At 46.9% G+C, this 27,859-nt stretch overlaps 1 protein-coding gene across 2 annotated transcripts in view; it reads right to left on the bottom strand.

Moving 5' to 3' along the window:
• Window positions 1-27,859, bottom strand: part of si:dkey-233k19.3 (dynein axonemal heavy chain 11) — a 44,170-nt gene that overhangs the window by 12,783 nt on the left and 3,528 nt on the right. The window contains exons 10-65 of one of the 2 annotated variants that reach the window (XM_035530898.2): window positions 27,646-27,783; window positions 27,411-27,535; window positions 27,058-27,253; window positions 26,824-26,928; window positions 26,275-26,670; window positions 25,829-26,161; window positions 25,399-25,653; window positions 25,101-25,270; window positions 24,673-24,895; window positions 24,352-24,468; window positions 24,106-24,192; window positions 23,832-23,990; window positions 23,538-23,621; window positions 23,079-23,237; window positions 22,821-22,943; window positions 22,595-22,717; window positions 21,460-21,684; window positions 21,013-21,104; window positions 20,789-20,915; window positions 19,969-20,121; window positions 19,567-19,800; window positions 18,213-18,344; window positions 17,578-17,738; window positions 17,284-17,440; window positions 17,036-17,181; window positions 16,828-16,944; window positions 16,418-16,556; window positions 16,212-16,304; window positions 15,903-16,097; window positions 15,698-15,775; window positions 15,465-15,597; window positions 15,234-15,361; window positions 14,901-15,049; window positions 14,634-14,784; window positions 14,365-14,496; window positions 13,705-13,878; window positions 12,841-13,045; window positions 12,109-12,274; window positions 11,872-11,974; window positions 11,373-11,612; window positions 11,107-11,268; window positions 10,015-10,208; window positions 9,757-9,919; window positions 8,787-8,910; window positions 7,822-7,964; window positions 7,532-7,693; window positions 5,923-6,156; window positions 5,251-5,397; window positions 5,048-5,161; window positions 4,566-4,709; window positions 4,067-4,249; window positions 3,835-3,936; window positions 3,444-3,578; window positions 1,743-1,916; window positions 1,272-1,507; window positions 948-1,070 (exon numbers count right to left, since the gene is read on the bottom strand). In XM_035530898.2, the coding sequence (XP_035386791.2) occupies window positions 948-1,070; window positions 1,272-1,507; window positions 1,743-1,916; window positions 3,444-3,578; window positions 3,835-3,936; window positions 4,067-4,249; window positions 4,566-4,709; window positions 5,048-5,161; window positions 5,251-5,397; window positions 5,923-6,156; window positions 7,532-7,693; window positions 7,822-7,964; window positions 8,787-8,910; window positions 9,757-9,919; window positions 10,015-10,208; window positions 11,107-11,268; window positions 11,373-11,612; window positions 11,872-11,974; window positions 12,109-12,274; window positions 12,841-13,045; window positions 13,705-13,878; window positions 14,365-14,496; window positions 14,634-14,784; window positions 14,901-15,049; window positions 15,234-15,361; window positions 15,465-15,597; window positions 15,698-15,775; window positions 15,903-16,097; window positions 16,212-16,304; window positions 16,418-16,556; window positions 16,828-16,944; window positions 17,036-17,181; window positions 17,284-17,440; window positions 17,578-17,738; window positions 18,213-18,344; window positions 19,567-19,800; window positions 19,969-20,121; window positions 20,789-20,915; window positions 21,013-21,104; window positions 21,460-21,684; window positions 22,595-22,717; window positions 22,821-22,943; window positions 23,079-23,237; window positions 23,538-23,621; window positions 23,832-23,990; window positions 24,106-24,192; window positions 24,352-24,468; window positions 24,673-24,895; window positions 25,101-25,270; window positions 25,399-25,653; window positions 25,829-26,161; window positions 26,275-26,670; window positions 26,824-26,928; window positions 27,058-27,253; window positions 27,411-27,535; window positions 27,646-27,783 (8,963 nt within the window). Of the gene's footprint in view, window positions 1-947; window positions 1,071-1,271; window positions 1,508-1,742; window positions 1,917-3,443; window positions 3,579-3,834; window positions 3,937-4,066; window positions 4,250-4,565; window positions 4,710-5,047; window positions 5,162-5,250; window positions 5,398-5,922; window positions 6,157-7,531; window positions 7,694-7,821; window positions 7,965-8,786; window positions 8,911-9,756; window positions 9,920-10,014; window positions 10,209-11,106; window positions 11,269-11,372; window positions 11,613-11,871; window positions 11,975-12,108; window positions 12,275-12,840; window positions 13,046-13,704; window positions 13,879-14,364; window positions 14,497-14,633; window positions 14,785-14,900; window positions 15,050-15,233; window positions 15,362-15,464; window positions 15,598-15,697; window positions 15,776-15,902; window positions 16,098-16,211; window positions 16,305-16,417; window positions 16,557-16,827; window positions 16,945-17,035; window positions 17,182-17,283; window positions 17,441-17,577; window positions 17,739-18,212; window positions 18,345-19,566; window positions 19,801-19,968; window positions 20,122-20,788; window positions 20,916-21,012; window positions 21,105-21,459; window positions 21,685-22,594; window positions 22,718-22,820; window positions 22,944-23,078; window positions 23,238-23,537; window positions 23,622-23,831; window positions 23,991-24,105; window positions 24,193-24,351; window positions 24,469-24,672; window positions 24,896-25,100; window positions 25,271-25,398; window positions 25,654-25,828; window positions 26,162-26,274; window positions 26,671-26,823; window positions 26,929-27,057; window positions 27,254-27,410; window positions 27,536-27,645; window positions 27,784-27,859 lie in introns of those variants that run through there. The other variant, XM_081695624.1, reaches the window with a different exon arrangement.

Genomic DNA, 27,859 nt, shown 5'->3' with positions numbered 1-27,859 from the left:
CGATGTAAGTGGGCTGGGCTAAACTTCAGTAGGCTTAATAAGATATGTAAATGACTGTTCTGACAACATCAGAGAAACAGCGATTACAGACTGGGCTGTTTTTGCAGTGTAGATTCCATATATGGACTGTCTAGACTGGGGGAGTGAATGGTGTATTTTGAAACTTGAACAGTATTTACTTAAAAATTCATTATTTCAGTAAAGGCAAGGGAAGAAGGGCCCCTTTAAACACAACACATCAAATTTAAGGTACGGGAGAAGACACCGAGCCAGGCATGAGATGATATACCAGATCTAACAATTTACTGGCATATACTAGCTTAAACTAAATATCTATTCATCACAGGACTGTGACATATTAACTGATGAAGAAGTCCAGGCTTTGTTCTATCTGTTCTAAGGCAAAGGGAGCACTTGCACTTAGCAATATGATAATACGCTTTGGTAATATGGCACCTGCCGCTTCAGCTCAACAGGTTGTCCACCACAGTCTTGCTGTCCCCACCATCCCTGTTAGGGAGCTGAAGCTCTCTGTGCAGGTCCCACAAGTGCCAGGAGAAGCTGATCGGTCGCTTCAGGAGAAGCTGATCCATATTCAACTCGCACAAAGAATATGAGCAAACAAATGCACATCTATCACCCACCCTGAAAGCAAGATCAATACAGCTGCCCCCAACTCGATTCAACTCATGCAACACTAATTCATCTACAATTTAAACAGCAACCTATCATATTCTACTAAGTCACAACTGACTATTGAGCAGGGCTTTTCAACTCTGACAGAAAACTCCAGAAAAAAAAAAAGGCTTCTAAGGCTGGCATAAAAAAAAAAAGATTTAAGGAAAAATACATTTTTGTACACATGTATGTATGCATGTAAAAATATGAGGCATTGCTGAAAGACTGGAGACCTTTTGGGGAGTGATTAATATGGGTGCAGTGCTTGCCTTCCTCTGTGTGCAGTGCTCCTGACCAGCAGAGGCTCCAGGACTGGATCTGTTCTCTCCTCCACATTCTCGATCAGCACTGCCTCACCACAGGCTAAAGCCCGCATGATCTCCTCCATGTACCTGCCGCAACAAGGCCAGAGAACGTGGCACGCTTCCCGAAAACAATGTCCACACAGAGCAATAAACATCTGTGTGAAATGCATTCAAAATGTTTCACCATCCAGGCAACAATATATTGACTCTGTTGATGAGGAAACATTCTAATTCAATTCCATTTGGAGAAGGCTGGGGGCTACACGGACAGATGCTCCTCTTCCTCACCCTTCAGCTCCGCACTGCAGCACTCTCAGGCCCGGCCCATAGAGACCCCGCAGCCACCTGCTTGCCTGTTGCTGGGGGTCCACCAGGACTGGCCAGCGCTGGCTGCAGGTCAGGATGACGGCGTTCTCCACGGACAGCCGATCGGCCGGCAGGCCCTGGTTGTGCCAGGCGGCCACGGCGGCCTGCTCGGCCAGCAGCAGGACGGGGTCCAGGCCTTCTGTCAGCGGGACGGGGGGCTGCAGCGCGAGGTGTGAGGAGAGGAAAACACACAGTGCCGGCATTCAGCTCAACGCTCTGCTGGTTCCTGCGTCGGCGCCATCGGGACGCCACGCTACAGTGCTCACGAGGACGTTTTCAAAAATGCGAAAGCACATGCGAGGTGGGAAATTCGGGATCATTTGGACGATACAATGTAAGGCAGTAGAGATTCCTGCCTCCACAGAGCATTCGGAAGGTGGGAGTTATCCGTACTCTCAGTTGTCTGAAGAAGGGCTTCCACGCCTCCTGGAGAAGCTGCTGGCGGTAAGGCTGCGTGAACGGTCCAGCGTAGGAGACGAAGGCTGCGGCCAGCAGCACATCCCCGCACAGCGTGTCCTGCTGAGCCTGCAGGTCCAGCTCTGCTTCCGACCAGCGCACGTTCTCCGACTGCGTGCGCGAACACACACACACACACACACACACACACACACACACACACACACACACACAAAGCAGAAAGAGAGAAAGCAGATCACAGACTGCTCAAACTGCTTTTTTGAATGTGTCATTTTTAAATCACTTTTTAAAAATATGAATTATTAACAAACCAGTTTGTTTGCGACCACGCAACTGAAGTTCAGCAAACTTTATAAACTGTAAATATACACGCCAGCATGTAAATACATTCCCCCAGTAAAATAGTTCTGTATATACCCCGCATGTTACTCCAGATCTTATTAATATATTATCCTGAACCTCTTTTATGTTAAGCGTCATATCAGGATCACTGTAGCCGGACGCTAAAGTTGTACAGTTAAATCCACCCGGACGACTTTACAGCGTCTGTCGTCCGGAGAGGAGGGGGCCGTTCGCATGGCCCAGCTGCTGATCGCGTCCCCTCCCCACTGATCACACGTGCCGGGAGAACGTAAGCGATAAAGAATACAGTCGCAATTCACCTAAACCGGCTTTGAAAGTTTAGTTACAGTTTCACGCGGCATCAATTTAGCTCTCATTTAGGACTTCGATAATATTGCCGAGATGCTCCCGCGGCGATAAATCTTGCCTAACGTCGGCTTCGTAGGGTCGAGCGTCCAGAACATGTCGCATAATAAATTCTCCGACAGTTAAAAATCACTATAATTTTAGCCTAATGTATTATGGATTGCTGGGAATATCACTCAGTCCTGGGTGAAGCGTTTTTAATTTCCAACAGCTGTTGAGGCTTCGCAGTGAGTTAATGATTAAATATAGACGGGCTGATTTATTAGTCTAAACACTATTGCTTCCAGGTCAATGGCATAAAGACAAATCATTTGTCTTGATATGTTTAAAAGCCAAGCTGTCCCATCCTAGCCTTATTCATTTCCCTGAATAAGAAAGTCGAATGTTTTAAATAAAACTACTAAAAGAAATATTACATTCATTTTATTTCGCATTAACAGTGGTAAAGATTTTGGATAATCCTGGGGATTAATGTCTGAGCATTCTGAGGAGGGGGAAAAACAAGTAAAACTAATTTTTACTTCTGAACAGAATACAGAAATGAAAAGTGAGAGTCACTGGACAATTCGTACATGTTACACAAATGAAAATGGATTCACAATTCTTTTTTAAATACAATTCACACATTTCAAAATTTAGGTATTAAAATTCATGCTTTACATACTGTTTAAAGCAGATAATGATAATATGTGATGTGTTTTGGCAAGCTAGTGGCTATGGCTGGTAGGCTATATAACAGGCTATCTGTCTCTTTCCTCACCTCCGTTTGGCCAGTGGCCACTGAGGTCTTGGCCAGTTTAATGGTGCTTTTATCATGGTGCATCCCTTCCTTCCTAACACAGCATCTCTGCCGCTAGCCAAACCCTTAAGCCGAGGCCACGTCCAATGCCGCCCTAGCATGCAGTGTGGCCACACGCTGACCCCAGACCAGCAATGCAGCTCTCCACCGTTCTGCACTCCGCCCAGTACCTGCAAGCCCCCCACCAGCCGATTGGCCAGCTCGATGGTCTGCCTGGTGCGGGTCACTTCCTCCTGGCAGCAGAGCTTCTCGGCTGCCGCTCTCTCAAACTGAGCCGTGAGGTTCTGCAGATGCCCGTCCAGGTCCTGAGGGCAAACGCGAGCCGGCGTGAGCGGGGACATTCTCCAAGCACAGCGTTCAATCAAGCATATGATCAGCACACAGGATTTCATGGTGGGTTAAGAAATGTTAAAAAATGCCCATTAACATTATGTGTATTTAACATGTAGAGAAGCATTGTTTTTTTCTCTTTTTCACCCTTCTTTGATGCTTCTACACTTGTTCTTTTTTGAAACCTCAACTTTAAGATCAAAGCAAACATTAGTTGAAGACAATACTTACATGGAGCTTCTTTCTAACAGTGAGAAGTTTAGCTGTAGCATTCTCCAGCTCCGTGTTGGCCTGAGAAAGGGCTAGACGCTTTGGAGCGACTTCACAATACAACTGAAAAACAGAGAACCCATCTACCGTGGTTTACGGTTTCAGTACTGAAGTATAAAACTGTTCGCAATGCTCAAGTATACTGTAACATTCATTTTTGATCAAGACCTGTCGTGTTTGGCTTTCTCGTCACCTCGTAGTAGCGCATTATATTGATGGTCCAGGCGCAGAGGCCGGCAGCAGCGAAGGACTTGGTGCGAACGTGGTCAGGGTGGAAGTGGTGGTTGCTGAGGTACTCCTGCTTCACCACACTCAGGCACTGCTCGGGGATGTGCTCCTTATCATAGCACATCAGAGCCTGCAGGAAGTCGTCCAGCTGCAAGGACAAGCCTGAGATGCTTACTGCACAAGCAATGACTTTAGCCATGTTAAACACGAGAGAATCCTCTTAGGTATTATTATTACTATTCTGTCTCCTCTGTGACAAGAAGATGGCAATGCAGTCTTTCCTTAGACCCTGATAAACGCAACCACCCCCTGTATCGTCCGACATGCACCTAATAGCCACATCGGTGAGGTTTGTAAAATGTAGCATATTTAAAGCGCCACTGCTGGTGGAGGTCTCAGGGCCAAGGCTTGCCTGTGCATTAAAATGAAGTCTGTCAGATTGGTGTGTCAGCGGGGGACGTCACCTTGCCCATGAAGACCCTGGCAGCCTTCCAGCCGCGGTCTTTAGGAACACGTCCACGCGGGGCCAAGAGGACCATCACAGCTGCCATCACATTAGTCACAGCCTCAGGAGGGTTGGGGAACGTCTTCAGCTCAGTCAGGTTCACCTGCACAAGGCAATCATTTCAAAAGCAGTTGAAAACACTAGAGTGTACAAAATGAAGATGAAATAACCAGAAATCCCCAGTCAGGAAACCTTGCAGCAAGTAGGAAAGTTCTCAGCAATACAGTATACGGGTCTTTGAACAACATCACAGAACCTCACACACCAAAACACAGCAACGGATCACTGGTCTCTCCCTTAACTAAGAAACAGCCCTGGGTCAGTGCTTAGAGAGCTGAACAATACTTGACAGTCAACGGTTTTCCATTTTGAATATCCAACTGATCTGCAACATCCCCACCTTAATCCCTGACAGAAGTGTGCTTGCCGTGTGTTCCTCACCTTGTTCAGGGTATCCAGAGCAGCAGTTGCAGCCTCTAGGGCTGGCTCAGCTTTGGCCAGGTCGTGCTCACAGTCTCTCTGTCTGCGAGTCACCTCTGCCTGGATAGCTGCCACCTGCACACAAACGTAGCGATACTTTCTGTCCCGGAGGGGCCTGCCAGGGGCGGGTCACGCGTGTGGCGGGGTGGTTGTCAGGCGCTCACCTTCTGTTCCTCCAGGTCGGCGTCGGCCCGCTTCTGGCTCAGTCTCTCCGTCTGCCGGCCGATCTTGGTGATGAGGGCCTCGGCCGCCTGGCTCTTCAGGGTCAGGTCCACTTCCTGGGAGCCCAGCTTGGCCTTTAGGTCCTCCACCTAGCACACACATGCGGTGACACACCACATTTCTAGCAATGGCATCTGTGCTAATGCCCCTCAGCAATCCTCAAGGACAAGCCAGAGTTACAATAGCAGTAAAGGAGAGGGGAAACATTCTATTTTCCAAAACAATTTTTATAATGATGACAAATAACGTGTCTAAACCAAACAGTCTGATCAACATTGCTGGCACAAAAATGAACGCAGTGTCAGACATTTTTCACAGTTATTGACCAAACTCTGTCTGTGGAAAATCCAGTATTAATATTCGTTACTACATAAACTTTTTGTGATCATTTAAATAATAAATCCTAGATGGCAGAGGCAGAAGCAATCATCTCCACACTCAAGCTCAAGGTTTATGTGCAGCCTTTTATCCTTCAGGGGTTGCCGGTGCTCGGAGAGACCTAAATAAACCATTAGTGATGGAGCTAAATGGCAGTGCTAATGCACACCTCCAGCCTTGGGAGGGTTACAGCATGTGGGTCGGCTGGGGTGGGGGGGAGTGGGGGGGACAGCAACCTGCGCAGCGGTGGTTTTCAGCTCCTGCAGGCCCGAACGCAGCCTGGCCAGCCTCTGCTGCAGCTGCTCGCGCTTCCTCTCCAGCAGGCTGCCATACAGGCTGAGCAGTTCCAGGAAGCTCCGGGGCGTGCTATAGGTGTGCCTCCTCTCCGCCCGGCGGTAGCGCTCGCCAGCCTGCTTCGCGCTGGCGTGAGCGTGGGCCAGGAAAAGACTGATGGGTTCCTGAAAGGCGGGCTGTGAAGGAGGAGAAGAGAGAGGAGAGAGGAGAGAGAGAGAGAAAGAGAGAGAGAGAGACAGGGAGTGGGAGTGGGAGCTGGCTGGATTAAGCACTCTTTAACATCCCTCGCCTGTGACGGGTCCTGAAATATCATCTTCATAAATCCTGAATTCATCGGCAAGTTTGTAGGTGGTGGACTTACTCAATTTGAGATTTAGGTGCTGGCAGTGTGAGGCGATTAAGACTAGGAGAGGGCGAGGAGAGTAATGCGCCAGGCGAGAGTTCCTGAGACCTGAGCGCAAGCATGGCTCCCTCACTGCGCTCTCACTGGGTGGGAACACTCGCTTTCTCCCTGTCCATTCTCTCAGCAAAGGTAGCCGATCATAGGCGTCGCTTATATAACGTTATCAAATAAATGTTGGGACTATGCACTTCATTATCAAAAAATACATTTATCATAAGATCATACTTTTAAGTTGTTGTAAATATGCCACTTTGAGGTTCTGTATAAATAATTTTGAACTGGAGCATAAAATCTTTCTGCTAAACACCCGTATTTATCACGTCTTGATCAGTAGTCAAACCTGAGTTTACGTTGAGCTGAAATAAGCTCCACGCGAAGCATTACATACAGTACCACTGTACTGCTGCAGTCTATCAGTACGATGCTCCACTGGGATCCAGCAGTGATCTGCAAACAGCCATCCTGACAGACTGCATAGTAATAGCTAGCCTTGAGTCATCTAATATACCGACACGTGTGCAGATGTATGCATGCGCACACACACATACACAGACACACACACACACACAGTCTGGCAAACCCTGAAACAGCTGTGGCTCTTTAGAGTCGGTCTGTGTGTATTAATAAGCATTGCTTCATTAGCATAAATGATCCTGCTTAGTGATCGTTCCACTGGCACAAGGAAAACAAGATTACAAACAGTGTGAGAGAGAAAGAGGAAGCGAGAGGGAGAGAAAGGGAAAGAGAGAATGGGACAGAGGGAGGGACAGAGACGGAAAGAATGGGAGGAAAGGAGACAGGGAGAGACAGTGAGGGAGAGAGAGAGAGAGAGAGGTAGACAGAGGGAGAAAAGGAAAGAGACAGAAGGAGCGATAGAGACCAAGAAAGAGAAAGGGAAAAGGCAAACAGGGAGAAAGAGAGAGAGAGAGAGAGAGGGGAACGGTGCCGTTATGCTCATGGTGCATGTGATCACCCATTTGTCTTCACTTCAGAGTGGAGCTAACGATGAGGGATCTAGCACACACTAGATGGTGTAAGGAGGGGACACTAACACTGCCGCTAAATGTCTGAGCTGAAGTTTGCCTCGAATGAATGTCGGGCAAAAAACCATGATACACGCGGCACGGACCCATGCGGGAGCAGCTCACCTCGATGCCGGGGAGGTCCTGCAAGAAGCGCAGGCTGACGGAATGCAGAGCCTCCTGGGGCCATTCATGGAACCAGTCCAGAGTGGTGCAGCTGAGCAGAGCTGGGAATCGCCGCACGCAACCACGCAGGGTCTTACCTACAGGAGACATGCAAAGCACCACCTACACACACACACACGCACACACACTCACAGGAGTCAACAGATATGCACAATTTACAGCCATTTGCTAATGCTGACCTGCATGCAGCAGTGCTCTTTATGCGCTTGAGATGAAGCCATTTACAGGACCTTAAGCTGCCGCCGAACACGCTCCGTGAAGAGCCTCCAGCAGTTCTCCACGGTGTCCAGGAGGCCCAGGGAACGCACCTCCCTCCTCACGGCCTTCACTGCTCCACTGACCTCCTCGTCGGAGAGCAGCTCCGGGACCTCACCTGTAGCAACACACGGCAGCACTGGTGCTACTCCCTACACTCTACACTCCATGGATGCCAGTAGGCATAATATCTGCATGTGGAGATGGTTCCAGAAAAGCAGGGGTAGCACAAGGTTGCAAAGAACTACAACTACACTGTGATCAACACATACATTGTTCAGTGACCTCGCATCTGAAACCATTCAAAAACATGACTGTGTTATTTAAATACATATATACTACAGTAAATACTGTAAATACATGTATACAGAAAATAATAAATCTAAAACTAGTCAGGACCAAAAGGCCATTAGAATTTAAAATCTTAAATAAAAGATGCTTTATTCCAATTCACATTCCCGGAGCAGGTCTTTGACCCCTGGGTCTGACACCAGTGACAGATGAGCTACACCATCTGTGTGTTGGGGGCCCTGATCCAATGACACGCAAGCCTGTCCCAGTCACCGTTAATCTACTTCACTTCCACTTCCACATTTACATGTGTTTCCCATTCATCAGACAAGTGCACAATGAGACTCCCTGCGGTGTGCGAGTGTGTGTGAGCGTACAAGGAGGGGGCCTCCCAAGGGACACTTGGGGAGAAGGGCCCTGATTTTAGGAGACAAGTGTGCGAAGTGCATGTTTGTGTGTGAGAAGGAGAAAGAGAGAGAGAGAGCAAGAGAAAGGGCCTGACCTGAGGAAAGCAGGGTGGTGATGATGATACGGGAGACCCCTGAGGTGTGTTGGGGGGTGTGTGTGTGTGTGTGTGTGTGTGTGTGTGTGTGTGTGTGTGTGTGTGTGGGTGTGTGTGTAGGAGAAAGTGAGCAAGAGAGGCTCTGACCTGAGGACAGCAAAGCGGTGACGACGACAACGACGTGCTCATTTGGGATATGAGCGTCCGTGAGCAGGAGCACTGTGGGAAGGTTTTTCACTCCAGCCTTCACACAGAGCCCTGCGACATCCACCTGAGGGCACACACTGGGGTTAGAGCATGAAGCATTTACGCACACCCACGCACACACCTATGTGCTTAAAGGGAGTGTGTAACGATGCCTTGAAACAATCGCCGCCCACCCCCTGCCCTACCTCCCAGTTTTACAGGAAACAATCCCCCCCCACCCCACCTCCCCTTTAAGATACTGTCACCTCCCCCTTTTCTGCTCTATTGTTCTTAGGGTCGATATAAAACATCTGCAAATGCATCGGAGGATAAAGGGGCCCTTGTGCTAATGTATAAAGGCCACTGCGCGCCCCGTCTCCGGAGTGCCGTGCCTGTAGATCAATGCAGTGGGCCCGTGCGGCCTGGGCCGAGCGCACCCTGATGAATGAAACGATAGCAGCGGCCTCGTCAATAGGGCATTGAAATATTTGCCCAGGCCCTTTAATGGGATCTGACAATCCTTTGGCTTCAAGCACGGGCAGGACTAAATGAGATCAATGGCATGCACAGAGCAGGAGAGAGTATTGATCAGGGGAAATGTTGTCGAAAAGAAAACTTGATCTCTCTTAATGAATCACCGCCATTTTACATTAATCCTCACGTTATGTTAGAGACGGGCACGTCGTTTTTTGCTAGTACTCCAGCATAACATTACTGCCAAATTTATTCTGCCTCTTCTTTACATATGTGATAATCTAATCATGCGGTTTTATTAGTTTTGGTGAAGTGCTGAATTATCTGGTGGCTGACAGCAATCCCAATTTGCAGCTGTTTTGTTTTTTTATGATTTAATTTATTATTTTATTATTTGATGTATTATTTAGTTTTATTATTTAAGCATTCTGCCTGTGGCCTCTCTTGGGTTTGCTACCTTCAGCTCCTGGATGCCGTAGCCGTTGCTCAGGGTGGGCTGAAAGAGGTCCATGCCACAGAGATGGGCGGCCAGGCGGGTCAGGCTCTGTTTGCCGCTACCGCCAACGCCCACCAGCAGGGCGTGTCCCCGCGGGCTCGCCAGGACACGGCTGATCCGACAGCTGCAGGGTTCAACCACAGGGAGGCAGTGCGGTCAGCGGTGCAGCTGATGGCAGAACCTTGCTCGATAGTGTGGCATGCGGCTCGCGTCACTCACACGTGCTGCATGGCCTCCTGGAAGAGCACAAGGTTCATGGTGGCGTGGAAACAGTTGTAGCTGCACAAGGCCTCTGTCAGGGTTTGGTTCAGCCAATCCCAGCTTTCTGCAGGGATGTAGCGAGGCTGGGCGCTGCCCGCACCACTGGGAAGGTACAGCAGGGGCTCCTGCAACAACAGCTGCTCCTCCAGGCCCTAACACACAGCTCACAGATGTTAGGTTTACACACACAGCTCACAGACGTTAGGATAACGCACACAGCTCACAGACGTTAGGATAACGCACACACAACAGCTCACAGACGTTAGGATAACGCACACAGCTCACAGACGTTAGGATAACGCACACAGCTCACAGACGTTAGGATAACGCACACAGCTCACAGACGTTAGGATAACACACACACACACAGCTCACAGACGTTAGGTTATAACACAGACAGCTCACATACGTTAGGTTAACACACACAGCTCACACACATGAGACTAACACACACAGCTCACAGCTAATACACACAGCTCACAGATGTGAGGATAACACACACACCACACAGATGTGAGGCTAACACACGACACAGCCGTGAGGCTATCACACACATCACACAGAAATGAGGCTGAAGGCTCCAAATCTTCAATACCACTGCATTTCATCCCTTATGAAAAAGCAACACATTTCTTTACTAAACTATATTTATCAAAGCAGATTAGACAATTCATCACTAATATCTGTAAAATCATGATCAAATGAGGGACATTGATTCTACAAGTTCTTAATTTGATTATTCCCACACTGATTAGTGGTAAATTTAATAAAATTGTTTAAATAAAGTACATGGTACACATATATTGTGTCACAATATCTTTTAAATGATGTGCAAGCAAAATATTCAGACATATTCAAAGCCCCCAAATTCCTTTGTCTTAAAATATCGTATTCTTGAACGATGTAAAATATTTTTAGAACTGCATTGCACATGCTAATGATTTAGGAGCTCCACTCTACGGGGTTTTCTGTTTAGAGGTACGCCACACTAAGCTAAATACTGGTTTGAACATACCGTGCACTGAGAACTGCACTGTGCTGACTGTTTACCTCAAATGCTTGGTGGGCAACATCAGCCTGCAGCCTGTAGAAGAGCTGCTGGTCTTCGGCGTCTGCCAGGCGGTCTGAGTACACACGCCTGGACTCATGCACCCACAGCCGGATGAGGTCGGAACCCTGCTTCACACACTCGGGTGTGGAGAACAGCAGGCCCTGGAACCACACACGCACGCACGCATATGCATGCACACATAAGTGTTAAGAGAGAGACAAGTATGCTTGCCTGCACACGCACGCCCTGCGGAAGCTCCGCCCACCTGGAAGAGCTGGGTGAGATCCCACAGGCTGAAGACATGCTGGAACCTGGTGGCGGAGGGGAGGAAGTGCTGGAGCACGCTCTGGTGGAGGGCAGCGGCTGCCCGTGCCACTGCTGGGCCCCTCCCCAACACGGGCGTGTCGAACGGCAGGCTCTGCAGGTGCATGTTCAAGATGGAGCCGTAGATGGAAACCAGGGCTTCACGGGTGGGGTTGCTCACTGCTAGGACCACGAAATGCCTCTGGAACAGATTTAGAACTAGTAAAACTTCACTGAAAAATCCAGAATACAGATGTCATCTCTCTTTATTTTGAGAAATGCACTACACTTTAATATGCATTTTAATATGAATAGCACACACACACACAAATATTAGATCAATATTTTATATATAGAATTTGTTTTTGCTACCAAGCAAAAGAAAAATTTATAAAAATTGCTAGAAACTCATGTTATACTGTTATATAAGCAGTGATTAAATAAGTGCAAATAGTAGTCACCTGTAGTCTGGGGTTCACTGTGCAACTGCCTGCTTGTGGATTTAAACAGGCAATATACTGGGTGTTGTGTATCTCTTTCAAAGACAACTTTTGCCTGTCATACCTAGACAATAACACAGCATGCATGTGAGCTGTATTTTAAAAAAAAAGTTCTGGCCCGCGCGCACACACACACACACTCACGCATATATATAAATATATAAAAAACTGGTGATTTTGAGATTTCTTTTTGCTGACCAGTGTTCATAGTCCAGATGTTGGCGTATGAGTGCATGTGGCTGAACTGTGCCATAATTATCCACAGCTGCCATGTTCATATCGTCAACAAAGTAGATCAGTTTCTTGCTCCCTGGGGGGGTATAGTTCCTGCCTGCCTTCTTCTCCAATGGCTTTTCTAACATTCCTGACAAGAAAGAGAAAAAAAAACAATGGCTTAAACACATTCAAATGCATTCAAATGCTTTTATGCATGGTATCAGATCCTCTTTTTCCTGGACTGGAATCCAGGAACCCAAGAATTATTTAGTAGAGGTAAATTAAGGTGACTGGATTTGCAGCACAATCCTGAAAGATAATAGCACACGAGGTTTGTCCAGCAGGTGGCAGCTCTGAGCTAGAAAGTCTTTGTTGAATGTTAGTGAATGTGCATTGGTTTGTGATGTAGACTGTACTGAACTGTACTATTATGAAACTTTTTTTGGCTTGATAGTTACAGCATGCAGAGTTGACTACTAAGCACAATACATCATTACCTAGAGCATAATAAAAATGCTTAATCACGTGAAAAACAATATCTGTATAAGCCTCTTCAATGCCCATTCAATTAGGTTAACTGGCCAAGAAAAACCCTTGTTTATAAGCTGCTACTGCTTTTATCAGAAGAACTCGGATTTCTTCTGCGGCCCACCAGGAGGCACTGTGTTCCCTGCAGAAGTCCCGGGATAGACGAGACAGAGTAGGTTTGCTCACTCTGCAGCGTGGACGAGGTGCTGTAATAGTGGAGAGGCACGTGGGCTGTCAGGAAGGTGTCTGGCAGTGCGTCGAGCAGGTCTCGGACCAGCGAGGTCTTTCCCGTGCCCGCTCCCCCAACCAGCATCAGAGGCTGTGCGCTCCCCAGGAGCAGGCGCAGGAAGTACTGCAACCTCCCGCTCTCGGCCGTGGGGACCCACACCGCCTGCGCCCCGCGGGAAGAAACACGGCACTTCAGACAAGTCCACCTCTATAGGCTCAGGGGCGTTCTAATGGCTAGCAAATGCATTGGTTGGTTAAATATTTCTTGATTAATGAATCAATAGGTTTTAAAAATTATTTTACAAGGGAAGTGAATTTGATATTTGATTAGCATTTAATATTTTACATACACCATCAAAGTAAAACTAGAAAATCTCGACATGACTTTGCTGATTCATGACAACCCTAAGTGCCCTAAATTCACACATTTGCTTTAGAATAATAAAGACAGAGTCTAACCATGAGAAGACTGCTCTCTCCTTCTCTCAGTGATGTGTAGTATGGTAATTGGATCTGCTGCTGAAATGTGCTTGACAGCGGTCTAACCTCCAGGCTGGAGCGCCTGTTGTCTTTTCCTCTGTTCACTGACCCTGTCTAATGTGCTAACTACTCTAAATTAGCCTGTTATTGTTGTGAAATTAAAACCACTTGCCGCGGGGGGTGTGAATTCTCTCAGCAAAGAGTCATGGCGGAAGACAAAGAACGCTATTCAAAGCGGGATATTCAAGAAAAAAAAAAAGTACGGTTGACAGGTACTTTTCAGAAAAAAGAAAAACAAATCTCCAGAACTTTTTTTTTTGCTGTACAGTATCACTCTCAGACCTGTACTGGTGTGTCTGGCTCCATGTGAAAAGCAGGTATTTTATCAGCCCATGGTGAGAAGCGCCTGGTGCGGGGGTCCAGGTAGTGGTCAAACACAGAGCCATGGGCAGGAAGTTTGATGCTCTTCATCTCTTTGGTCCACCACTCGCTGAACTCAGCTCTGTAATCCCGGAGCTGCAGAGACAGCCGCGCAAAGAATAGGCCCACGGTTTTCCTTTAAACTCCGTACAGCATCCCTGTTGCGTACAAGTTCACAGAGCCGAAGCCTTGACTACTGTTACGGAATTGGTCGAATTCTTACAGCGCTTTGCGTGAACTGTCGTGTCGTGTGCTTGGCTGGCTAAAGCAGTCATGGACTGAACTCACTGAAGAACGCTCTAAAACTGCTGCCTTGCCGACTAAAAGCAAGACGGCCTCAAATAAGTATAACACGCTTAGATTAATCACAAACCGCAAAGCAACATATAATGACATGTCAGAACTGAACTGTGTTCCTGTTATTGATTAACCATCTGCTGTCTAAAATGATCCTGCCCGTGTGAAATTGCTTGCTGTATGTAACACTACAGTAACCAGAATACAATATATTTATATGATATACAAAGAACTCTTTTGTTTTCATTTTAAGATCAATTTCAATCAGGAAAACAACAAACATACCTGATCTTGACATGTGGCGCCACCAAAGGCCCAGATGCAGGCAAACACAAAATATGTCTCATAGACGTCCCGTGACGAGTCTGCCGGAACGTGCTCAGGAGTGAGCAGGCAGTCCAACAGCGAGCACAGCGTCTGAGACGAGATCGAGACGCAGAGATGCAGTCAATACACACACCCTGGAAGGACCCCATGCGTATTTGGAGTATGTGTGTGTTGTGTTGAGTGTTCGCACTGGCCTGAATGTGTGTGTGTGTGTGTGTGTTTTCTACCTGTACCATGCTGTTCTCGGGGATGGCAATGACGGTCTTAAACGTGCTTTTCATCTGCTCTATGCAGCGGGAGACATATTTGTCAAACAGGATAGTGAGATGGGCTCTCTCTGTCTGACGCTGCCTTCTGTCGATCCAGCTTGTCACATATCTGCAAATAGGAAGGAATAAAACGCTGGACACATGGGTAATGATCAGCAGTGAAACAGTGTGTTAGTCCAATCATTCCTAATCTAATGAAGGAATGGGGTCCTTAGGTTGACAGACAGGTTCCAGCTGAGGTCTTGTGGATTGACATATAGAATGCCAGCTCGAGACACGGTGGCAGGCGTGGCGTTGCTCAGGCAGCTGCTCTCAAACACCAGCCTCATGGAAGGAGTGAGCAGAATCCTCTCATTACTGGCCAAAGTCAGCACCTGTTCAGGGACAGAGAGCAAGAGGAAATGCTAAGATAGCGCAGCACGCATGTCGAGCTGCCTAGGAAGGCCCACAGTTAGTCGTTTGTAATCTGGTGCCCTTTAAGTGCCGATAAAATGCTCATTGTGCACTGCGAACGCAGGAGGAATTCTCTGTGAAGCCGTCAGGCAAATTAAGCAAGACCTTGTTGTCATCCATGACGGTGTTGAGGGACTCGATCCACATGGGATCGATGTCTCCGTCCAGAACAAGCCACTTGGGTCCAGGATGGGGGTTGTTGGCGTGCTCACGCATGAAGCAGGACAGCAGGCCTGAGGCACAAAAGTCAAGGCCGAGGTTGTGAATTCCCAGCACTGAAGAGGACAGGCTTATGGCAGCGCGGTAAAGCTAGAAAAGGAGGGAGTTTCTAAGTACCATCTTTCCATTCTCGAGTTGCTGAATGGGTAAATCCAAAAAGTTCATCTGTACTTATGGCTTTGGGGTTCAGATCGTTCCAGACAGGTTTCATTTTCATGTTGAAGTAGGTTCTGTAGAGAGTTCTCAGGATCTGTTTAAAGAAGGATTCCCATGAACTTAATAAAGTTTAATCTCTGGGAAACTAACTTCAGCTGAAAACATTAGATGAGATATATGACGTGAGCTCCTACCTGGCTCTTCCCTGTGCCGGCATCTCCTACCACAAAAACAGAGTGACGAACACTCATCAGCTCCTCCAACTGAACCACCTACAATCAGTGTCCGAGACATATCATTACCATCTGTCCAAGAAGGACACTTAACAAATGCCCATTAAAATGACAGTTATAATTTCGTGTTGGTAGAAAATTTGCATGAGCGTCTCCTGGTTCTGACCTTGAGGATAAAGGGTTCCTCTGGTTGAAGTGTCAGCTCCAAGGCGCTCTGCCGTGCCAGCTGCTCAAATTCAGCATCTGTAAGCCTCTGCGCCTCCACACCGGGGAAGAGGTCACCTATCAGACCCAGGAATGCTGGTACGTCCTCACTCACTATCTTGGGCATGTTGAAATCTCGCAGGGCCCGCATTAACACCTGCTCGTGGAAGACAACAGCGCGTCAATGCTATGTGCCCGTGTACTCAAATCATCACTTAAAATTCCGTCGGACCGTCAGAGTTCTAAATTTTTAGGGAAACAACTGCGCCACCTGATCCTCCGGTCTGGCCTTGTCTTCTCTTTTAAGGGCGCCAGCAACCACCAGGACAGACTTGACTGCCCGCAGGCCCCAGTCATAATGGTCCTGTGTAATTGCAGTAACTTAATTGCATAAAAATACACCATGACACTGCACAGGGTCTGACATCATATCGAGCTTTGACGGTCACTAATAAGACACTACGCATTTCAGACAACCTGTTTGGAGAGTAGGTCCTTGCAGAGTTTGTACAGGGTGATGAACTTCCTGCCCAGGTTCCTGGCGTTCAGGAAGCCCTCAGCCATCAGCATTATCTCACAGATCAGCTCCATATCCGGCACAACCATGGCACACGGCCTGCAAGCACACTCAGCACTCACCAAGCAGGCCTATTTGTTACAAGGTGTTTGCTATAACAAACAATAAAACTTTTTTACAAAACATTTTTTAAATTAATCTGTGTAATATTAAAACCTTTTTAAAATATTACAGTGATTTTAAATGAAAATAAGTTACAATAACAAATGTAATCCACCAATGTCAGTATTGAAGTGTGGTTCTCGAAGGTCTCGGTTGATCCTGTGGTTGTATTTGAGGGCGGCACCGAGGTCACGGGACGTAGCCATACCTGAACAGAGCTTTCAGGTTCTCGGGTAACTCGGTTCGTCCTGCATAACCGGGGTTCATAGTGATGAAGATCCCCACAGTGGGCCTCAACGTGACCTCCTCCTCCAAGAAGACGAAGCTACAGGACAGGAAGGGCGCGTGTTACCTGCCGGCTGCCTGCCCGCACCTGTGTGTGGGCAGAGCCTGTGCGGTGGTCCTCGGTCTCCTACCGTGTCCTGCTGTGGCGAATTGCGTCCTGTATGGTCTTGACTTGCACCGCCACCACTGACAGCACCTCTGCGGCGATGCGGTTAAACTCATCGAAGCAGCCCCACGCTCCCGTCTGAGACAGGCCTTTGAAGATGTTTCCTACGGACTGAAGGGGTGGCACAACAGCAGAAGAACACATGATGTAAACAAAAACAAAAAAGGAACAGACCGAAAGAGTGTAGCCATGAAATAAAACCAGCCACGGCACCTTGTAATCCATCTGTTCTGAGCAGTTGAAGACGTACACCATGACGCCGAGGGCCTTGCCCAGGTCTTTAGTGGTCTCTGTCTTGCCTGTGCCGGCGGGGCCTGCTGGAGCTCCGCTCATGGTTAGGTGCAGAGACTGGGTCAGCGTAACATAGCACCTGCGTATGAACCCGACACCACCACTCACTCACAGCGCAGCGTTTAGGAGCGATGCCCGCAAGGACATACCATTCCCAAACACGTAAGCACGCCTGGTCGCTGAACTCGTGGAGGGGTGTTCAGGAATGGAGGGTACCTGTCAGTGAGAGGGGTGATGACCAGGCGTGGCGTGTTGCCCAGGTACTCATAGGAGTAGAGGAAGTGGGCGTCGCAGATGCTGGCATAGCAGTGTCTCTGCTCCTCGTCCCAGCGGTGGCGCAGCTGGGAGTGCCAGACAAAGGCGCTCGCGCTGCTCACCTGGGCAATGGGCGCATAGCATTTCAGTTGCACCCCAAATCTGGGACAGGTCAAAAGTGCTCCTACCAGTTTCCCTTTTTTGTAAATTACTGAATAACTGAATTACTTTATTATTTCTTTATTTATTACTTTATTATTTCTGTTTTATATAATTAATTTGGTTATATATAATTGTATTTCAGGTAGTCTTATATTGTTCATTAAATCTGCACACGGACACCCAATGAAAATGAAAATTTTGGCAAAGTCAAATCACATTAATCTTTAATGTGCGTTGTCCCTGTTAAATAAGCACAATATCGTAATCAGCCATTTACAGACAGAAACCAAACCAGCGTTTGAATCATTCAGTTGCTAAATTAATAAAAATCCTAAAATTATAATAAAAATTAGAACAGACTGCTCGTCAATGCTCTCTCCAGAAAAGATGAGTGAACACCATCCTATTACACCAACTTGTAAACACAAGCAAACCTTCTGAGCGATAAGTCTGGATACCACGTCTCTGGCATGGACGTCGATGGTGCAGATGGTCATGATCTTCCGCCTGTCTCCTGGACTCAGCTCGCCCAGTAACATGCTTATCAGGGAGTTCAGCTGAGCAATCTGAAGAAGTGGGGCAGATATTTCAGCGTTTATGAGGGCACAGTAATGGGCTATGGGAGCATACAGTGAGCTCTGTGGCCTGTGCTTACAGTAATTATATCAATTTACATGCCAGAGAGAAGTGGATGGTAATAACAGCAGTGGCAGGGACTCAGGGTCACATACTCATCAGAGAGATCCCTCCACATTTATGGAGCAAGGTCATATATTCCAGTCAGGAGGGCAAATAAGCACAGAGCTCATTTATCAATGTATGGGTACTGTGTGTGTGTGTGTGTGTGTGTGTGAAGGACTGTTTGCACATATGAGTGTAAGTATGTGTGTATGTCTGTATAGAGGGGTATTAATGTGTGTGTGTGTGTGTGTGTGTGTGTGTGTGTGTGTGTGTGTGTGTGTGTGTGTGTGTGTGAAGGACTGTTTGCACATATGAGTGTAAGTATGTGTGTTTGTCTGTATAGAGGGGTATTAATGTGTGTGTGTGTGTGTGTGTGTGTGTGTGTGCAAAGGCTGGCCTGGTTACAGGGCTACCCCTGTCACAGACAGGCAAATGAGATGTAATCTCCAACCCCCCGGCCCCTGTATATTAGACGTAAAAGCAGTTCAGGTTGGGTTGCATTTATCACTGTGTTGCCTGACAGCAACTCCAATCAGGGGCTGGGAGGGAAAGAGGCAGATTATTCAAACGTTGGCCAAGGACAAGCTAACCTTACGGGCTGCCGCTGACAGCTCCCGACGCTGCGCACGGAATACGGACGGCCTCGCTGAGCTGCCACACTGCGGCCTTCCTGACCCAGTGCTACGCACGCTACTTCATCACAGAGGGCATGGGGAAGCAGCCTAGTGCTCACAGAAGCGCTACCAAGCCCATCTCCTAGTAACAGCGCTATCTGTAACTTCGGCGTGGGGCTGTGGCCAAGCTTTCAGGGGGCAGGATGAAATAAGCAAGCAGTGACAGACTGACATGGGAAGAGTAATGTTTTGTCAGTTGCCTCCCACCTGGATTGGCTGAGGGAGGCCTCGTTGATATGACTGGTTGTATGAAAGGGGAGGTGCGAGCATATATAAGGATCTGCTTTCTTTTACTCAGTAACGAAAATTAAAAATCACACAAGCAGGGCTCAAACAAGGAAAGGTTTGAGCCAAATCAGATCTGCAACACATACAAAGAAGTGAAAACATTGGCGTTCATACATGCTGAGACGCGGAGTCATGAGCACTGTACCTGTTTCCTGCTGTAGTCCCGCAGTGCCGTGTCGAAGCCCTCAGCCAGCCGCTGGAACGCCAGGCCCACATCCGCCGACCACCAGATCTGGGAGGCGGTGAGCGCGGCCTGGGCCGGCTGCTCCAGGACCCACTGCTCGCGCGGGCGATCCTCATACACGGCCGTCGCCTCAGCAATGCGCCGCCTCACCGCCTCCCGCATTGCCTCCTCCAGACGACCCAGCCACAGCTCCACCTGCGCAAAACGACACCAGTTACCCGAAAGCACCTGAGAAGGTCCGTCAGATAATGAATGAGAGAGACTCACTGTATTGACAAGAGAGATTCAATGCATATTTAAGCCAAATGAATAATAATATAATAACATATATACATATAATATCGCCAGTGAGGGAGGTCTTACCGGACCCACACAGTCACACTGAGAGTGGAAGGACACAAATTCCCTCTCTCTGCTGAACATCCCAACAGCAGGCTTTTCCTTTGTCCTGTGCCCACCCTCCCCAAACTGCAGGTCAGCCATACTGTCAAACAGCTTGGCCAAGTGCTGGGTCACCTGAACAACGCAACACAGGTCAGCACAGAGCAAGACAGTAATACTCATGGCACAAGAACTAAAATGGGACAATGCATGAAGGGAAAAAAAATACATAATGATGCTTGCGTAATGACGGAGTTCAGATGCACCGGTGCTTCTAGTTATAATCAACTCACAATAAGAGCAGCACCAAGCAATCTCGCCCTGTTCTGGTTGAGCGCCCAAAACTGAAGGCTAGCAGGTATGTGGGAGGATTTACACAGGAAGAGTGTCGGCCAGGGTCAGTGTCAACCTAAGTGTATAATGTCTTCCTTTTATCATAATCATGTTCTGGAGAAATAAGGCTCTTTTAACTATCAGTGTGATGAACAAAAAATTTGAATCAAAACAGATAAAGGTCACGTGGAGTGAGGGAGAACTCATTATCCTCTTTATTCTCCTGAATTATAATTGAATCAGTCGAATCAAAACTACAGTGAGACGCTGATGAATGGCTGCCTCGATACTATGGGCAATGCATCCAAAATAAAGGGACTATTTCACTGAAGGTTAAACCAATGACGTAATACATACAGTAAACTGACATAAAACAAATGTCCAAGAAACCTGATATCAGAGGTATTTATGTGCCATGGGCCTCGTACCCTGGGACTGAGCCTGTGCTATGTTGCTCTCTCTCTGGTACCTTTTCAGGTTGACTGCCTTTGGACAGGATGTCCAGCAAGTCAGTGGAGGAGACGAAGTAGAATCGCGGGAAAGCCTTTCTCTTTGTTTCAAGGTATTTAGCTAGCGCTTTTTCACACACATCAAGTCTGGAAAGAAGAAACCAGAAACCCTTAATCACATACCTCAATGCTGTGAAATACTGAAAGACAACTATATGTTTTACTTCTGGCAAGTCCCACGAACCTTATTTGCAGATCTTCTAGTATCTCCAAAAGGTTGGTCCTGTTTGTGGCGGCGATCACATTCTTCGTTTCAGAACTTTTAAACATCAGGTCCTAAACATGCATATTAAATGCTAACACATGGGCAGCAATAATTTCATAGACAGAGACATTCATTATGAACAAATCTTTGACAAATTGATTTTACTGATTCTTCTAAGACAACCCCCCCCCCAAAAAAAACAGGTAGAACAGTCTTTAAAAAATGACAAAAACCCTATTCATAATAGATGTATGTTATGAATATAATGAGTGTGTGTGTGCGCATGTGTCTCCACATAGTTCAGAAATATCCAAGTTTTAACCACTCCTTACACTACTCGTTCTCTTGTTCCCATTGGCAACAGTGCAAAACTCCTAGCGAATAAAAAAAAAAAACAAACCCAAAAAACAAAATCAAGGCACATGCCTTAAAGTCAGCATTGATGGCATGGAAACGGTGCGTGTCTGCAGGCAGGTGTTGACGAATGTCATCTGAGCCCATGAAGATGCTCTCCAGGTGAGTCCAGGTCCTCTGCACCTCCAGCCAGAGCAGCAGCACAGAGTCAGCATGCGTGAGCTGGGCCTGCAGGGCCTGCACCTGCTCATGGAAGAACTCCACCTGCTTCGTCTGCAGCATGGCCTGCAGCTGCACCTGAGAGGGGCGCAGACAACACGCACACTCAGCAGCAGGGCAGCGCCAGGTCCCATACCTCCCGGGAATAGGCCTAGGTCTTCAGGGTTCTGGAGTAGGGGTTTTGACTGATATATGAGTTGTTGTTTATTTTTACTTTGGTGACAAATATGGGTTTATCTGTTTATCTCATTTTAGATTTAAATGTTTATTTTAATGATAATTTGTTTATTTTAATAATCAGTTAAAAAAAAAGCTTCATCTTGAATTCCAGTGTGAATTCTTAAAGAAAACTGAAACTTAATGATCACAAACCTTGATTAAAACATAAATTACATCTTTCAATTGAAAACCAATTTGACAATAGCTATAGCTAGAGTAACATTACAAGATGCTGGGCCCCGCTAGTCTGTCGGGCTTCCTCCTTGCCTCTGTGTAGGCTGTGCGGGCCGTTTTAGCGTGACGTAGTTCCCAGCCGCGTGGGAGTGAAGAGGCAGGATGTGTGTACACAGCCGACTCATTGTGCGCGGCATTGTGTTTGGCTGGGACTGGCCCCTACGCACGCAGCATGCAAACAAAGGCACCAATGTGTGGTCTGCACCCCATAAATCAGTGGCTTGAATAAAGGTGGCTGACAGCAGATCTGTCGACCCTCGCCACAGACGGCAGAGAAAAAGGGAGAGATAGAAGCCCCTGAACACACCACCCATTTTCAGGCAGCCACTCGGGAGACCCTCTGATAAGCGGGCTAAATATGCTTAACCATATGGTGACTTACCTTTCACTGTATTTCAATCTAACATGTAACCACAGAATTTGCCTTTTTGTGCATTTGATTAATTTCCCACTGAGATAAACATATATCATTCGTGCAACTGTTGCAGTACAATTAGGGCTGATGAAAATGGAAAGGAATTCTGCTTAGTCCTACCTGATGCTCCTCTAGCCTCTCAATGAGGTCGTCATCACACTTCAGCAGAGGCGTGGAGGTGCGAAGGTGCTCCTCGTACGTGAACTCCATCAGGGTCCATGTCTGACTGATCTCAATCAACACCTGACAAGGAGAATGAGACCCAAGACTCTTTTGCTTCCAACACTTTTACTAAAGTAAGTGTTTGTGAGGGAACCGTGAGAGAGGAGAAGAAAGAAATTCTAACCCTTTCGATGGCAATTTCTTTAACAGCTTTAGCCACTGTGTTGTGAACCTCCTCTTCATACAAGTGCAGCTGCAGGACCAGTAAGTCTGCAAGGGTTGTTCTCTCAGTCAGGGTGAAGTCCATCTGAGAGAAAAAAAACTTTTATCTGATCTGGTGTCATCGTTGCACTCCGTACTTTAATTAAATGCAGGCCAGTTTGTCTTCACACTGCGCCGTAGCTACTGGACAAAACCTCCGACTTTGGTCCCACTCACTCACCCTGGTGATCCTGACCAGCTGTGTCCAGTGTCGTGCTCTCATAGCTGGGTTTTGTAGCTCTTTCACGACTCGCAGGGAAGTCAACAGATCTTTGAGTGCATGGTCAAGGCCAATGTAGCTGTCCCATCCGCGGGCTTCTTTGTCAAGAGTCTCCATCTCCTGGCCCCGGCATTAAATCAGTGTCATTATCAATTATTTACAAATTTGTCCTAATGTTTTCCCAGATGTGTCTAGAGTTCTGCCAGTACTGCACAGTTTAGTGAACAACTCCAGGATGACGTGTCAAATGCACGTATTTAAAGCTTTCAAAAGAGCTGACCAATCAAAATCCAACAGGAATTCCACACATTTCCAGGTGCTACGTAGTACAGTGAGAAGTCAACAGTCCATTTGTACAGTTTCTCTTAGAGATCGGTGATTTGGTGGGGTGTGGAACAATAGTGAATCAGAAGTTCTTACTTTTGCAAACCTTCTCAGCTCTGCATCCATGAGCTCCACATTAATGCCTCTCCAATGATTGCCTGTCCAGGCTGCTATGCTGCTCTGTGAAGTCAGACATAATCGCCGTCAGGTGGGCATGTTTGGACAGACGCTCAGCTGAAACATCTCACAGTACTATTTTTGTTTCGAAAAGTGCCTTGGCAGCGGCAACTTACAAACTGGTAAATCTCAAGACAACAGCAGTAAACCTATAATTTAGTTCTCACAATGCATTTATTAATAACACGAGTGAAATGAGTGTGACTGAACAACCTGAGCACAAAACAGCAGGTCCCAGAGCTGCTTTAAGACAACGGTCTCCCTCTGCCAGAGTCGGAGCTGCCTCAGGTCAGGGCTGCTCACTTCAAAGAGCTTACAGGACTCCTGCAGCTCCAACAGCTCCTGCTGCAGCGTCATCACCTCGCCATGGCACTGACGCACCACAACACCAAGCTGTTAGCATTAGCTCTAGCAGTGAAAGTAAGCATGCGGGTTCGGTGGGACGAAGTAAAATTTTAAAAAGAAAACCGGAAACGATGTGATGTACCTTGTCGAGCCGAAGGTAAGGGCTCACCGACTTGTACAAAAAAGGAGCTTCTGTTCTAAATTTCTCTTCAAACTGGCTCAACTTTCTCTGAGGGGAAATGAGTCAGCGAAAAAAGAAGCACGCAGCATAAAAGATCAATTTTCATCTCTAAGAATATGAATGAAAAAAAAGGCCTGAATTATCTGAATGTGTGCCCAGTTTTAAACTTATTTCAAGTCTAAATAAAACAGGAAGAGGATCACTGACCTCAAAAGCCCCGTACTTTCTGCGGATGACTGCCACCTCAGCGTTCTGGAGAGGAGCAACCTCATGCTTCACACACCAGGCTAGCTTCTTAACACTGCTCCATTTTTCAGGCAGCTCCTGGACATTATATTATATGTATATATAATCAAATCAATGACAATCAAATCCTACTCCAAAATACCTCTGCATGCTTTGTTCTGCTTGTTTGTTTGTTTTTAGTTTGCCTTCCAAAATCATTTTCTGCCCATATTTAAAGAGTAGTGTGGCTCTGTTATGATGCTGGGATCATTATGACGTTATATTAGTTACACTGGTCCTCACCTCCAGCTGATTGTAGATGTGATCGGGTAGCATTTCTCCATACTGCTCCAGCAGGCCGGCCACCGCCCTGAGTGGCTCAAACAGCTGGTCTGTGCTGGGCTGCCTGGCTCTGACAGACAGCAGGTAGCCCATCACCTGCACCAGGGCCTGGTAGTCCCCACTCCTCACTGGCTCCCTCAGGCCTGAGGCTGCCCTCACGATAAACTCCTCGAGCTCTGTAATACTGAGAGAAGGTGAGAAATGACAAGAAAGCAAACAGTGCCATTGGTGGTAAAGAGGTGTGACATTTGAACACAATTTGGAAAAATTCTGACATCAAGAGCACTTTGCGATGTCAGACTTACGCTTTTTACAGTACAAGTCACTAGTGAGTTATAGTGCATTATGCAAGATATAGCTTTAGTGTAGATGTTAGATTTTCAGCCCACCTATCCGTGACATATGATATGAGGTGCTCCTTGAACATCCAGCTCCATTTTTTGATTGTGTTTAAAAGACTCATCTTCAGTGAGCGGGTATCCACTCTAAACCAGCTATCAAAGACTCGCCAGTCTTCAAGTTTGCTGACTTGTGCATACAGTTCTTCATAATGGTCAATCTGTGCAGAGAAGGAATATCTCAAAGAAATATATCATCCAATATATATTATGCATAATTTGTTAAAAGAAGGCTTTAATAAATTAGACTTTCTTTTCCCTTCCGTTCAAAAACAGCCCGGATCAGTACCTGGTCTTTGAACTTATCGGTGGTGGGTGGAGTCTCTGGTAGAGCATGCTCTCCGTATGCCTCCACGTACTCAGTGGTCAGAGGCTGACCGTAAAGGAGAAACTGCCTGAGGAACTCGGCCCGTTCATCCAGCCACAGATGGGAGTAGACCTCAAATGTGCCCTGGTACTGACAAGCACTCCTGATAACACCATTCACTCTCTCCATCACTTCCTGTCGCAGGTCCAAGAGGTCCAGCATGTCATTTATATCGTTCTGCCAAAGAATGTTACACATTTAACTATGAAGTCTACATGTTATTATTGCACCAAGCGATCTTTGCTGGAACATGCAGGAATGTGTTAGGAACCAAATGATTCATGAACCACATGTGGCTTTACAAAATGCTTTCAAATGTGATATTTCGAGCATGTCTTGAACCACTGTTCACCTGATAGTCCTTCAAGTCCAAGTGAGATGCCACCCTCTTGACTTGAGTGGACATCCTGAACACATCAGCCAGCAGGCCTTCCACCAGCTCACGAAGGCCAGCTCCGGAATCCTTGTCCAGAGAGGGTCTAAAGACAATCTCAGCTCCCCTTAGCAGCATCTGAGCCTCTAAAAGTGGAGCTTGCTTTACAGATCTTTCCATGTTGTCGACAAAGAACTCGAGGGAGTGAGTGATGGCATTGAAAAGGCCTTCCGCTACCATCTCATCCACATATTCCACATACTGCTGCCAAGCCTCAGAACCATCAACTGCTGCGTAGAGATGCTTGTTTTCCTACAAAGATTAACAGCAAAATGTAAAAAAATCAGAAAAAACAAAGCAAATAAATAAATGAAACAGTAGTGAAGTAGAACATCCGGCTTCTCTTAAGTTTCTTTCCTGCCTACCTGCATCAGATGATGCATGGCCTCCCCGTCGTTCCTGATGCCACTGTATTTCTTTGTCACCCTTGCTGCTCTGTCGTCCAGCATAAGCAGCGTGTCCTTTTTATTGTCCTTCCGGCAGAACATGGGCTGCTTGCACCAGCCCTTCATGAGCTCCTGGATCGTCCCCACATTGTCTCTGGACTTCTGGAGCCTGCGTTCCAGGTCGTGAACTGTGTCCCTCACCTGGCAGATGTAGTCCCAGCACTCTTGGTCCTGCCACCGGAGCTCAGTCTCTGCCTGATGCAGCTGCTTGTCTATGGCCTCCAGCTCTGCCTTCAGAAGAGCAGCTTCCACATCCACAGCTGACTGACATACCTTGTTGTAACCCTGGACCAGTAACTGCAAACTGCTAATGCACTAAGGAAGGGGGGGGGGGATCTCAGAATTTCCTTTGCACCGTATGAGACGCTCATCTGGAAAGGGCTGCTTTATTATTAGAAGGTAACTACAAATAAGCATTCATTATCATTTTCTTAAAATAGTCAAGTATAAATAGAGGAGTTGACTAACCATGAGGAATGTGTCCCTCTTTTCATACACCTCCATCGCAGCAGAAGGGATGCTGGTCTGGTCCAGCATTTGAAGATGTCTGACATCTCTCAGAACATCCAGGAGCTTGAGTCACAGTATCAGTGTGCAAAGAGTTGTGTTACAAGTTTTAATCTATGACAAAGTCTGAACTAAAAGCAACAAGCAAGTTAGTATTATCATATACTTGGCACATGCCATAATTATGTTAATTACTTGTAGATTGAAGTTCACTGATAGGAGACCAGAACTTAAATCTCTCCTGATGAGGGGTTGGTCAAGGTTCATCTGGCAGACGTGTTTAACATTATCGCACCAGTGTGAATAGACCTCCTCCTCAAACTCATCCAGCAGTGTGGACATCTCCTCGTACTTATGATACACCATCTCCATAGCTGCTCCTTCCAGCGTCCTGGCACGCAAGCAATACAGCGCTCACTCATCCCTCATAGTTATCAGATTTACAAAATCACTAAATATCACCAGATGATTTGCAATACATACAACTAACTGAGATTATTGTTTTTCAATGAATGCAGTAAGGCTAAGAATAGATCAGAAGCACTTACATGTCGAGCACAAATCTAAAGTTTTCCCATGGGATTTGAATTCTGTCTCTCATCATTTTAGCCCATTTCATAGCACCAGACATGGCAGGCATGTTTTTACACAGCATGGCTTTTCCCTTCTTCCTCTGGAGACAAATGGGAAACACAATTGGTCCATATTACATCAGTACAGCAGTACTGTGGGTGAAACATGTATGGCGTAGGGGGCTGATTCATAAAAAAAAATCAGTGGCACCTGCTCAAGGTAAGAGTTGAACAGGTGTTTGCATCTTTCCAGCTCAACTCCAAAATGATGGATAAGTTTTGTGAAATTGGGGGCAAACATTTCCTTAATAATCCCTCTGTCCAGGAACGGTTTGAACAAAGCTAACAGCTGTGCAGAAACACATTAAAAACGTCCATCATATAGTTTATACAAAATGCTATTTTTTGCTTTTGCAAGCCATTAT

This window comes from Electrophorus electricus, chromosome 14, assembly GCF_041902795.1.
Source record: "Electrophorus electricus isolate QZ-2024a chromosome 14, ASM4190279v1, whole genome shotgun sequence".
NCBI lineage: Eukaryota > Metazoa > Chordata > Actinopteri > Gymnotiformes > Gymnotidae > Electrophorus > Electrophorus electricus.
Note: the sequence above shows the minus strand (reverse complement) of the source record. Positions and strands in the feature narration are given on the sequence as shown.